The 13,151-nt window shown below is 31.9% G+C and overlaps 1 protein-coding gene across 4 annotated transcripts in view; it reads left to right on the plus strand.

The window, feature by feature from the left end:
• Positions 1-2,299: 2,299 nt before the first annotated feature.
• Positions 2,300-13,151, plus strand: part of LOC126878895 (conserved oligomeric Golgi complex subunit 4) — a 234,484-nt gene continuing 223,632 nt past the window's right edge. For all 4 annotated transcript variants that reach the window (XM_050641789.1, XM_050641792.1, XM_050641791.1 and 1 more), the window contains exons 1-2: positions 2,300-2,513; positions 2,580-2,777. In XM_050641789.1, the coding sequence (XP_050497746.1) occupies positions 2,442-2,513; positions 2,580-2,777 (270 nt within the window). In that variant the 5' untranslated portion in view covers positions 2,300-2,441. The remainder of the gene's footprint in view (positions 2,514-2,579; positions 2,778-13,151) is intronic.

Raw genomic sequence — 13,151 nt, forward strand, 5'->3', positions numbered from 1 at the left:
TCAGCATGTCCAGCAATAAAATAGCTGGTAATTAATTTTTCTTGTTTTTTACTAATTTTCCCAGATTATTACCTTACATCTTTCATTGAGTTGATGATTCATGTTGTGGACATTCTCAATTATTATATTTCTAATTTAATACTATTCTATCTAATTCCTCAAAACAAGCAAATTTCAATTCAACCCAGCTATATTATAATAATACCTTTTGCTTTAGTTTTCCTTGCAAGAAATAAACAAAACACATCTAAACTAAACCTAACCTCGCTTTTGGCCATTCATTCATCTCCGTGTCAAATAATTTCGACAGTCGAAATTATAATATCAACACCCTTTTTAAAGTCGCTATTAATTTCGATAGTCGCTATTTCATGACGTCACTTCGTTAGTTCAACTAAAATCCACAAGGCTCGCACAATCGCATTTCAACCGTCGCCATATTGAAAGCGACTTGTTTAGTGTCGAAATTTGATTTAGAATCAGGCCCTGGATTCCGTGCACTGTAGATATCTACATGTCGCTTTCTATCGATGTCAATTTTCGTAAAAATATTTGAATTTTAGCTTTAATTGAATTATTTTCTAGTTTTGCTAGGTTATACTCTAATTGATGCTGAAGTGAGACTTAGTAAAACAAGAAAATATTTGAATTAAAACTAAAAATTAAAATATATTGACACTGCGCATATCGCTTTCTATTAATGTCAATATATTTGAATTTTTAGTTTTAATTCAAATATTTTCTTGTTTTACTAAGTCTCACTTCAGCATCAATTAGAGTATAACCTAGCAAAACTAGAAAATAATTCAATTAAAGCTAAAATTCAAATATTTTTACGAAAATTGACACCAATAGAAAGCGACATGTAGATATCTACAGTGCACGGAATCCAGGGCCAGGGCCCTGATGACAAATTCTAACCACACTTACCCTCACAAGCGATATTTACGATACTTACCACAGCATACTTGAATTCCTCAAATTAGCGTGTACCAAAAAACCCAGTCAGAGTGCATGCCATGCTAAATAGTGATGTCACTGACTTAATGACGTTTAAGCGTGTACCTAACTTCTCTATTTGCGTACACGTTAGCGTGTACCTAGACACAGCGATAAAAAAATACAAATTTGCCACACTAAACCGTTGACACTATAGTAGGGAGTTTTTGTGCACACAAATACGTAAACGTAACGCATCTTTTTGACATATACGCTTGCGCATTAATGGTTGAACTCCCGTATCGCGATACGTATTACCTAAGGTTACGGGTTGGTACGTTAGGTTCATACGCATCCCTATCGAGCCGAAAGTCACCGAATGCACACGAGGATCTTGCCCGATTACCTACCAAATGAACATTTCATCAGCGTACTACCCGTTTATAAACATTTTAAGGTTATATTGGTTATTGGTTTAGTCCATAGATATAGAGTATTATAAATCTATGGTTTAGTCTATTTGAGTAAAATTATTCTGTGTTTGTAATTGGAAATTGGAACTTCATAATAGATTTAAAATTTTATTGTTTTTAAGTTGTCTATTAATAAAGCAAAACAAACAAATCTTGTATTAATTTAAGAAATACAGTGATCACCACAATTAATAACTAGATAAACAAATGACCTAGTTTCAGTAAAATTTTCAAATAAATATTACCACACTATTTACATTATACTTACTGGAATTCTGATGTAGGTATACAATTATTTACAACTAAAAAGTAGGTATAAACAAAAATAAAAAAATTTTAACCAAAGGAAAAATAATATTTTTATATTTAAATAGAAGCAATTCAAAACCATACAATTTCATCATTCATTTATCTTTTTTTACATTTGTATATTAATTGTATATTGTGTGAACATTGTTTTATTTTTTTAAATGTCAACGGAATTTAAAAATGACTTTACGATTTGCTTTACGTTACGTTAAGGCAGTTACAAAAACTACCTATTTTAACATTCATCCTCTACGACACGTTAGTTGCTTTACGTATACGGAGATGCGTACGTTACGTAGCAACAAAAACTCCCTAGTAGTATTTTTACTACAAAAACGTTATTACGTAGGTCAAAATTTTTGACGTAAGAGAACTGTCAAAACATTAGAATGTGACTTTTCATTATTGCTATGTTTACTATAAACACGGCAATAATGAAAAGTCACATTCTAATGTTTTGACAGTTCTCTTACGTCAAAAATTTTGACCTACGTAATAACGTTTTTGTAGTAAAAATACTATACATTTGTTTGGAAAGGTTTGGACAAATCTGACATGTATGTCAATAAAAATTGACATGAATTGACACTTGTACGTCATCACTCCGGCCGTCTGTCACGTCTACAACTACAAAACAAAACCAAAACAGTATGTTTGCTGTTTGTAGATTGTAAACGGGCAAATAATTTTATGGAAATAAAGAGACAATAGAAAATAATTATGGCAGAATCAAAATATGCACAACTACAAAAAACTTACCAATTAGAGCTTAAAATGCTGGAGGAAGAGGAGGTAAGTATTGTTATTTGTTTCACAATTTTTATTGTAAGTCTATTACAAAAGCTTATTTTCTTGTAGGAAAACTTAATTCAAGACCTAAACAATATGTTAAATCAAAAAACTTTTATAGAAGATAAAATTAAAGGAATAGCCAAGCTAATACCTACCTTAAATATTATTACACATGAAGCACAAGATTTAGTAAATACTGTTAATGAAATATCAGTATCTTCAGAGAAAATTAGTGGTAAAATTAGAGCTTTAGACACAGCAAGGGTAAGTGAGGTGCATTTATTATTTGTAAACATCTCAAGAAATTTAGCAATTTGTTGTTTGTATTGATAGTAAAAACAACAAATATAATATCCTACTAGAAGAAGAGAATGAATTCTTAAATGAAACATGATCACATTTATTTGTCACTTCAAAATACTCATTAATACCTGTGTAGAGGACTCACAAGCTCCATAGTTGTTGTCAGGTCACGGGCTTCTACTCAGTGGGAACAAAAATCCTATGTTGAAACGTTACAGGGCGGTACTCTTCTACTTATGTCTATATTCTTTGGTATGAATGAATTTATTAGTTAAGTAAGCAAGTGTAGAATAATCTTCAAAAATATAAGGAGCATAAAACTTTACTAGAGAGGCCAATCCTGAAACATTAAGAACACTGTTCCTTTGGCTGCTACTAAGGTTCATACTATGTTACGTATTTTTAGTGTTTAGTCTTTAAGTTTGCTTGATGTTAATGTTCTTTTTATGTACTCACATTTCTTCTTTTGCAGCCTGTTCTAGTCCACTCTACCACTATGCCATTGGACATAGACTTCCCCTTGTGTTTTCCAAGTGTTCGCCTATCTTGAACTATCTGGTGCCAGTTTCTCCCTATGTTTTCTTTAATGTCATCAATACATCATTTTGTGATCTTTCTGTCTCTTTTATGTGCTCTTGGTCACGGTTGTACTGTATTATAGTAAGTAAAGACATTTTTGTTCAGCATCTTGGCATATGTCTATATTAATGATTTCTAATAATTTTGTTGGAGTTGATGTTACCATAAATTTTGGCTTAATTGGAATTCTGTGTATCATTTTTTCTTCTATCTCCTTCTTCAGAGTGGGCCAGTAGTAGAAGCATGTATTATATTATAGCTTAGTTTTATTTGGGCTTTACTTTTGTTAATTACTCTGTGATTGTTCTTCAGTTGGTGGTAACTCTTTAAAAGTTATTTGTGTATATATGTGCTGTTTATAACTTCAAGAAGTTTGTTGTATTTGGCAAGACCAAATGAGGAGTTTTTGAAAGTTTCACTTAGAATATTGCACATGTATTTTTGGATAGTAGCTATAGAAAAACTAGGTAAAAACTTATACAGATCGTTTTTTCCCAGTTGGACATTGTATTCCCTTTTACAGCTAGAAATAATCAAACAGATTAAATAAAAATGATATAACATAAATATTCACAGCGAGCTAGCAACATGGACGGAATCTTGAACTGAGTAGAGTTTCCGTATCGAACTGTACTGATGATGCAGTGAATGTTAATCCTGATTTTAAAAAGGGAAACTAAGCCAGAAGGGTTGATGACAATACTACAAACCGCACATCAATAAATAAAAGAAATAATAGCAGAAAATAAAGAACATAATGTGAAAGAAATAGATAAAGAGAATGAAATAATTAAAAAAGAAAACAAGACTTAAATAAATATTGAAAATTTTTAAACTTGATTTTTAAAGTCATTTTAAGTACTAGTACACTTTAGAAGACCAAAAATAATAATTTTTTTCAAGAATTTTTTTCTCAGAACCTTTATTAAAAATGAACATAAAACTTTTTACATATTAATAACTCTCTTAGATCTTACAAAAAATATATCTTTTTACATTTATGCTCGTACACTAATATTGCAGAGGGCGCAAAAGTTGAGGCCTCGAAAAATGATGGCGGACAGTTAATCTCAGGATTGGGATATCTTAAACAAAAAAATCGTACTTACTGCATTTGAAAAAGGAAGGTTTCTTACGGTGACAATTTACCACAATTTGACCAAAAAATAAAAAATAAATACTTTTTAAACCATGAAAAACTGAAGAAAAACGGGCGATTTTTTCACAAAATTTTTTCAAATTCCCTAATTTTTTTTTGCGGAATTTTTTACTAAAAGTGGTAAATTGTCTCGTAAGAAACCTTCCTTTTTCAAATGACGTGCAATTTTTTTGTTTCATAGATACCAATCCGATTAACTGTCCGCCATCCGATTAACTGTCCGAGTAACTGAGATTAATTGTCCGCCATCGGAATTACTTTTTTCAAGGCCTTGACTTTGGCGCCCTCTATAATATTAGTATATATGTGCATAAATGAAAAAATATGTATTTTTTGTTTTCTCTAAGAGTTAGATATTAATGTGTAAAAAGTTTTATGTTCATTTTTAATAAAGGTTCTGACGAAAGAAATCTTGAAAAAATGCTTATTTTTGGTCTTCTAAAGTGTACTAGTACCTTAAAGTTGTCTATTTTAACATGTCTAATATTTGCCTGAATTGTCAAAATCAAAGACAATGAGTCAGAATAAATTAAACTATTAAAAGAATTTTTTTTACCAAGCAATGTAAACAAAATTTATTTAATATATTAATATTTTGTATTTCGATAACAACTTCCGAAGTGGAAGTTGAAAGTAGAAATGTCAATAAACTAATTTCAAACTAGAATTGTGGCTTTATTTCCCAAATAAAACAGTAAATTACATAGATAATTATGGAACACGATACGACACTAATTAACTATTTTGATTGGGAAATAAGCCACAATTAAATTGAAAAAATAATTTTATTAGCATTTCGACGCCCAAATCGGATGTTATTGTCAAAATACAAAATATTACTAAATTAAACAAAAATGTTGTGGCTTAGTAAAAAATTCTTCTAATTTATTTAATCTGACTCATTTATATCGGCAATTCAGACATATATTATACATTTTAAAGTAGAAGACTTTAAAATGAGATTATTCGTCCATCTCTAGTAGAAGTGACAAGGTGTGTTTAAATCGCTCCGTGGTTTCAACTCAATTTTTGGGTCATACGAGTGTTTTAAACGCTAATAAATTAATGGTGAATGTGCTTAAAGGTATAGAAATTGGTGAGAAGAATAAATGTAGTTTTTGAAAACTGTAAGTACAAAATATATAATAATATTTAATAATCTGTACAAACTTTTCGGATATCAAAGAAAAAAAAAATTAGTAAACAGTAAGTAATTAACTAGTTACTATAGAGGTGGAGGAACCTGTCCTCAAAGAGTTCCAAAATAACTTTCGGTGTAACATATTATTTAAATTTAATAGACAATATAGAGGTGGACAAACCTATCCTCGAAGCGTTCCAAAATAACTTTCGGTGTTACATTGTATTTAACTTTAGTCGACCTCAAATTACGTAGCTAATAAATGGTACTGAGAAGAACTGAGCCTCTGAAGGGTTGAACTGGGTGAAAGTTCTTATCGCGGTACGAGAATTCGGATAAACACTCTATTCGCTGGTTTAAAATAAGTTCGTGAAATAACAAGGAAAATGGAGAAAATGATGGAGGAAATAATGAAAAAATTGGAAAACATGGAAGACAGGCATCAGGATGGAAAAGAAAATAGATAGCCTACAGTCGGAAGTAGAAAATATTAAGAAAGAATACCGGGTAATCAAAGAAGAAAATAGAGAACTAAAGAAAGAACTGAAAATGCAAGAAAGCAGGATAAATGACCTAGAAAGAGAAATAAGAAAAAAGAAAATAATAATCTTCGGGATTGGGGAAACAGAAAATGAGGATACATCCATTATGAAAAAGGAAAGCCAGAAAGTTATAGAAAAACTGGATATCGAACTTGATGAAAAAAGGATATAAGTGAAATTAGAAGAATTGGAAAGAAAACGGCAAATAAAACACGACCGATGCTAATAGAGCTAACAGATTGGAATAAAAAAAGGGAAATAATCAAGGCAACTCATAAATTAAAGAGAACTAACATATTCATAGATGAAGACTACCCCAAAGAAATTCAGATTCAGAGAGGAATGTTACGAAAACAGATGAAAGAAGCGAGAGAAAAAGGATATAAGGCAAATATAGTATACAACAAATTGTACATAAATGATGAAATTTATACAGCAGAGAGCTTAGGTTATGAACAAGAGGAGCAACAAGTCGTAACAGATAGCGATAAGGAATATAATGCAAGATCAAAAGCAGGAAGAACATACAGCGAAAGGTCTCCTGAGATGGGAAAAACGGAAAGGTCTCCTGAGATACGCAACAAATACCCAAGAACAATCCATTCAAAAAACTAATTAGCGAATCGGATGGAGAGACGTTGATGACGACCAGGCAAGGACATGGAACATCCAGTACTACGAAGGAACAAATAAAGAGGACAACTAATAACAAGGAAAATAATAGAGAGAAGAACAAAACAAGAGTGACAAAAGCTATTAAACTAGGAACCTGGAACATCAAAACTTTGTATAACAAAGAGAAGGAACTAGAAATGGAATTTGAAAAGGCAAATTTAGATTTTCTTGCATTGACAGAAACTAAGAAGAAAGGCAAAGGAGAAATAGAGCTAGAAAATGGACATTTGCTATTATACAGTGGGGTCGACACAATTGAAAGAGCTGCATCAGGAGAAGGATGCATCATACACTCCAGAAACAGAAAGTTTGTAAAAAGTGGGAGGCCATATCCGACAGAATAATGGTAATTGAATTTAAATGCAACGAACAAAACAAAAGTATAATAGTGACGTATGGGCCGAACGAAGACGATAGAGCAGAACGAAAAGATGTTTTCTGGGAAGAACTATCAATAGCGACCGAAGGAAGTAAAGGATCCATATTAGTAGCGGGAGACCTTAATGGGAGAGTAGGGCAGAGAGATCATGAGTACAAGACAGTAATTGGAATACATGGGGAAAAAAAGAGAAATAATAATGGCAAGAGACTACTCGACTACTGTCAAATACACAATTTAATCGTCACAAATACCTTCTATGAACACAAAGATATTCATAAGTATACAAGGGAAGAACCTAGCAGAGGTGAAAAATCCATAATAGACTATGTGTTGATAGAAAAAGAAAATAGAAGGAAAATCACTGATGTAAGAGTAAGACGCGGTCCAGAGATAGGTAGTGATCATTATTTACTCGTGGCAACAATAAAAGACGAAGTAACAGAGGATCACAACGAAAGAGCAATAACAAAAGAATTTAGAACAATCAAATCATACAGATTAAGACACAAAACTTTAGCGAACAAATATGTAAATGTTTTGAACGAAGAATTAGGAGGGGAAAACTTACAAGTGGAACAAATGTGGCAAACATTCAAAGACACAATTATAAAAACAGCAGAGAGAGTTTGTGGAATACACAAAAGCAACAGTAAACAGAAACTAACAGCATGGTGGACAGAGGAAATCAGAAGACACACGCGCAAGAAAAAGGAGATGTGGAGAAAATATCTCGGTAACCGAACAGAAGAAAATTATAAACAATATAGAGAGCAGCGGAAAAGAGTTAAAAATATAGTAGTAGCACCAAAACAAAAGTCCTGGCAAGATTTTGGAGACAAATTAGAACACGATAGCAGAAGCAAACAGAAATTATTTTATAAGGTCATAAAAGGAATAAGAGGTAATAAACATAAAGAAGTAACATCACTAAAAGATCAGAACGGACATCTACTGACTGATGAAGTGAGCATTATGAAAAGATGGAAAGAATATTTCCAGAAACTACTACAACACGAACCACACAGCACAAGTGAAGAAGATGAAGAAAGAACTGGCGAACAAGAAGTTGAATTTATACCAAACATTACAATGGATGAACTAACTGACGCGATTAGGAAGATAAAAATGGAAAGGCACCAGGTCATGATCAAATTACGGCGGAAATGATCAAAAACATGGGTGATATGGGACTACAAAAGTTATTAGAACTATTTCAAATCATTTGGAGAGACGAACAAATACCTACAGACTGGGAGATTGGTCTGATTGTACCTATACATAAAAAGGGTGACAACAAGAATTGCAATAACTATAGAGGAATAACTCTGTTAAGTACGGTGATGAAAGTTTATGAGCTAATAGTAGAGAGTAGACTGAGAAAAATAATAGAACCAACTTTAGAAGAATCGCAAAGTGGTTTTAGACCTGGTAGATGTACCGGGTGTCCCAATAAGAATGGCTCTCGGCCATATCTCAGGAACCGTTTATAGTAGAGCTTTGAAATAAAAAATTTTTTAACAAAAGTTGCCTCAGGAAAAGCCTGGAAATTATTTTCATAATTGTGGGTCCACCGCTAGAGGGCGTAATTGAATATCAAAAATAAAAAAATCTAAATTTTACAAAATGTTCCTAATGAAGGGGCACTGAAAATCCGATTATTGTATTCTTCATCAAATTCCGCGCATATTTGATTTAACAAGTTTAACTCTACCTTTGCAAATAAGAGGTGGGGGCGAGTGGGAACCTTGTTATGAAAAAATGGCTGTAAGTCCGGTTCTGCTAAATCAAATTTTGAAAACTGGGTCTTGTTGAAGACAGATCTTTTTCTTCAATGTAAGCGTGATAATTTTGAACCATCCTAATAAGTAATAAGAAAGCTGGGAGGCGTTATTTAATTTTTTTCAGAAATCTAGTTTTCTTTGGAAAATATTAAATACAAGTATGCATTTTTAATCATACTTTATAAAATTAGATTAAATTAGCAATAGAATAGCGAAAACCGCATGTCGATACCTTTTTTCTATCTCAAGATATCTCGAGAAACGTGTAAATTTTATACATAACTGTTACTATCACCGGTAAACTAAGTTAATGAAAAGTAGTGTGCTGTGGAAAAAAACAAAATAACATTTTCCAGATGTCAACGTATAAAAATATAATTAATTAAAACAACAATATAAAGAGAAACAATACTATTAAAATTAAATATAACACAGAACAAAAAGAACTACTTAGTGACGACCTAAATATTCAAATTGTTGCCCATCATACACTACTCTAGAATACATTATCCAGAGAATACTAAACGCCATTCAAAGCATATCGAGAGCAGAAATTGAGACTGCTGTTCAATCTACTCTTGAAAGAGTAAATGTTTGCAACGAAAATGATGGGCAAAAATTTCAACGTTTATGTCATCACTAAATAGTTGTTTTTATTTCTTTGTAATAGGGCTTTTCAACGCTTCTCATTTGTTTCGAGCCTCTGTCATATGCCGTATAATCCGTGTATAATATTAATATACGAGATATGAACGAGGCTCGAAACAAATGAGAAGCGTTGAAAAGACCTAATATACGTTGACAGCTGGAAAATGTTTCTTTGTTGTTTCCATAGCACACTACTTTTAATGAATTTCATTTACCGGTGACAGTAACAGTGATGTTTTTAAATTTACACGTTTTGTAAGATATCTCGAGATAGAAAAAAGGTATTAACATGCGGTGTTCGCTATTCTGTTGCTAATTTTGTCTAATTTTGTAATATGGTGTTAAAAATGCATGTTTGTATTTAATATTTTCCAAGGAACACTAGATTTCTGAAAAAAATTACATAACGCCTTCTAGCTGGCATATTACTCAGTAAGTTGGTTCGAAATCATAACTTTTACATTAACGAAAAAGATCTGTCTTCAACAAGACCAAGTTTGCAAAATTTGATTAAGCAGAACCGGACTCACAGCCAGTTTTTCATAACATGGTTCCCACTCACCCCCACCTCTTATTTTCAAAGGTAGACCTAAACTTGTCAAATCAAATATGCGTAGAATTTTGTGAAGAATACGACGATCGGATTTCCAGTGCCCCTTCATTAGGAAAATTTTGTAAAATTTAGATTTTTTAATTTTTTATATTCAATTACGCCCTCTAGCGGTGGTCCCACAATTATGAAAATAATTTCCAGGCTTTTCCTGAGGCAACTTTTGTTATAAAATTTTTTATTTCAAAGCTCTAGTATAAACGGTTCCTGAGATATGGCCGAGAGCCATTCTTATTGGGACACCCGGTACACAAGATCACATTTTTACGTTAAACGATATAATAAATAAAAGATTATCTAGGAAGAAAAAAACGTACCTCAGTTTCCTTGATATGGAAAAAGCATTCGACAAAGTACCTAGATCAAAAGTATGGAAAAGTCTGAAGAACAGAAACATACCAGAGAAGCTTATACAGGTAACTAAATCATTATACAGAGACACTAGAAACCGTGTGATAAGTAAAAATATGATATCTGACCAGTTCAGAACAACTGAAGGTGTAAGACAAGGGGGAAGCTTGACCCCGTTACTATTTATTACTTTTATGGACGAAATAATAAAAGAAACAAAAACAAAAGTCATACCATTACACATAGGGTATAGAAATCTGAAAAGCACAGAGATAGCAGATTGTACATTTGCCGACGATGTAGTAATTTTAGCAGCGACTGAAGACGAGCTACAAGAAGCGTAAAAACATGGAACACAGTTTTAAAAAAGTATGGTATGACTATGAACAAAGAGAAATCGAAGGTAATGGTAATAGCTAAAGAAAGAGAGGATGTACATGTCCAGGTAGATGATACAGAGATGTGTGTGTGTGTGTGTGTGTTTAGATTTATGACCTTGGTTTGAACCAATTGGCCAGCTCAATTTTTTTTTTATTTTCATAGACACAATTTCCTAATTTTAACTGATATACATTATATTTTAATAATCACAAACATATATTACATACATTACATTAAAAATACATACTAATAAAACACTATTACTAAATACTTATACTAAACCACTAATTGATATTAATTTTTTTTTCTTTTTTTTTTCTTTCGCGCTAAGACCTAAACCCGATTGATCCTCGCGGAGGTTTAGGCATTCTTTGTGATTTTTTTGTTTTTTTTATTTTGTTTTTTTTTTATTGTTTTTTAATATTTATTTATTTTTTTTATTATTTTTTTTTTAATTTTTTTTATATATATATATTTTTTTTTAAATGTCAATTTTCATATTTTTTAAGTGGTTATAAACAATTTTATACAAATTTATATTTAGTGTACATAAAATGGAATTTAAATTGGTGGGGAGAGTAACTCCTACTGTTTGTAGATTCTTATATAACTGTTGATTCAGCATCTGGAAGTTTGCGCAATCGAAAATCACATGCTCACAAAAATACAGAGATTAGACAGGTACAATCATTCGAGTACTTGGGAGTAACCATTGAAGAAACCGGTAGACAGGGAGCTGAGATCAACAAAAGAATTGATAAAGTGAATAGACTGTACCATGCAATAGGAAAAACAATTATTAACAAGAAAGAAGTATCGAAACATACGAAAATCAAGGTATTTAAGGCTATATACAGACCAGTACTTACATACGGATGTGAATCCTGGGTACTAAATAGACAACAGAAAAGTAAAATACAGGCAGCAGAAATGAGGTATCTACGCAGAGTTCAAGGAGTCACTAGAAGGGATAGGGTAAGGAATAACTACATAAGAGAAGAACTGAAAATCGAGACAATGATGGAGTATGTTGAAAAAAAGACAATTAAGTTGGTGGGGGCATCTACAACGACTACAGAAAGAAGTACCAGTTAAAAAGATATGGGAAACGAAGGTGCAGGGAAAAAGAAGTAGAGGAAGACCGAGAGAGACATGGAACGAAGTGATGGCAAGGATTCTTGACAAAAAAGGAATAGCATGGAACGAAACAAAGGCGATGGCACAGGACAGGAAACAATGGAAGAGATTTGTGCACTGTTAACAGAGCACACGTTAATACCTACACCCGAGAGGGTAGAAGGTCTAAAGATTATATATATAGAAGACTTTAAAATGATATTGCCAATATTTATGAGTTTTCGTTTTTTTTTGTGGCGGATATTCTTGAGTTGGAGTTGATTTCATGTAATCTAATGAACTATCTTTTAGTACAGTTGTCCCAGGAATGCAACTCATAAATATTGGCAATATCATTTTAAAGTCTTCTACTTTAAAATGTATAATATATGTCTGAATTGCCAATATAAAAGAGTCGGATTAAATAAGTTAGTAGAAGAATTTTTTACCAAGCAACCACATCTTTGTTTAATTTAGTAATATTTTGTATTTTGACAACGACATCCGATTTGGGCATTGAATCGTTAATAAAATTATTTTTTCAATTTAATTGTTGCTTATTTCCCAATCAAAATAGTTAATTATAAAAATGCCACAAGGAAATAGCTTCAGAACAACATTAAGAGACTAATTAGGAAGCTGATATCAAATAGATATCCAGTTTTACAGCATTTAAATTTATATTGGGTGACACTTTTTATTTAATTGTATTTATTTAGCTGAATTTAAACATAGGTGGCGTCTGATTTTGAAATGGACCTAGAAAAGGAAATATTGGAATTTATGAAGGAGCTTATGGTGGAGGTGAAAGAAATAAAGATAGGACAAAGAGAGTACCTACTTAAAAAAATAAAAGAAATCATGAAAGAAAACCAAAATATGAGGAATGAAATAAAAGGACTTATGAACAGAATAGAAGAGCTAGAGAGGGACAAAAGGAAACAGAATATCATAATCTCAGGGTTGGTGA

Source organism: Diabrotica virgifera, chromosome 1 (genome assembly GCF_917563875.1).
Source record: "Diabrotica virgifera virgifera chromosome 1, PGI_DIABVI_V3a".
NCBI classification, from domain to species: Eukaryota; Metazoa; Arthropoda; class Insecta; order Coleoptera; family Chrysomelidae; genus Diabrotica; species Diabrotica virgifera.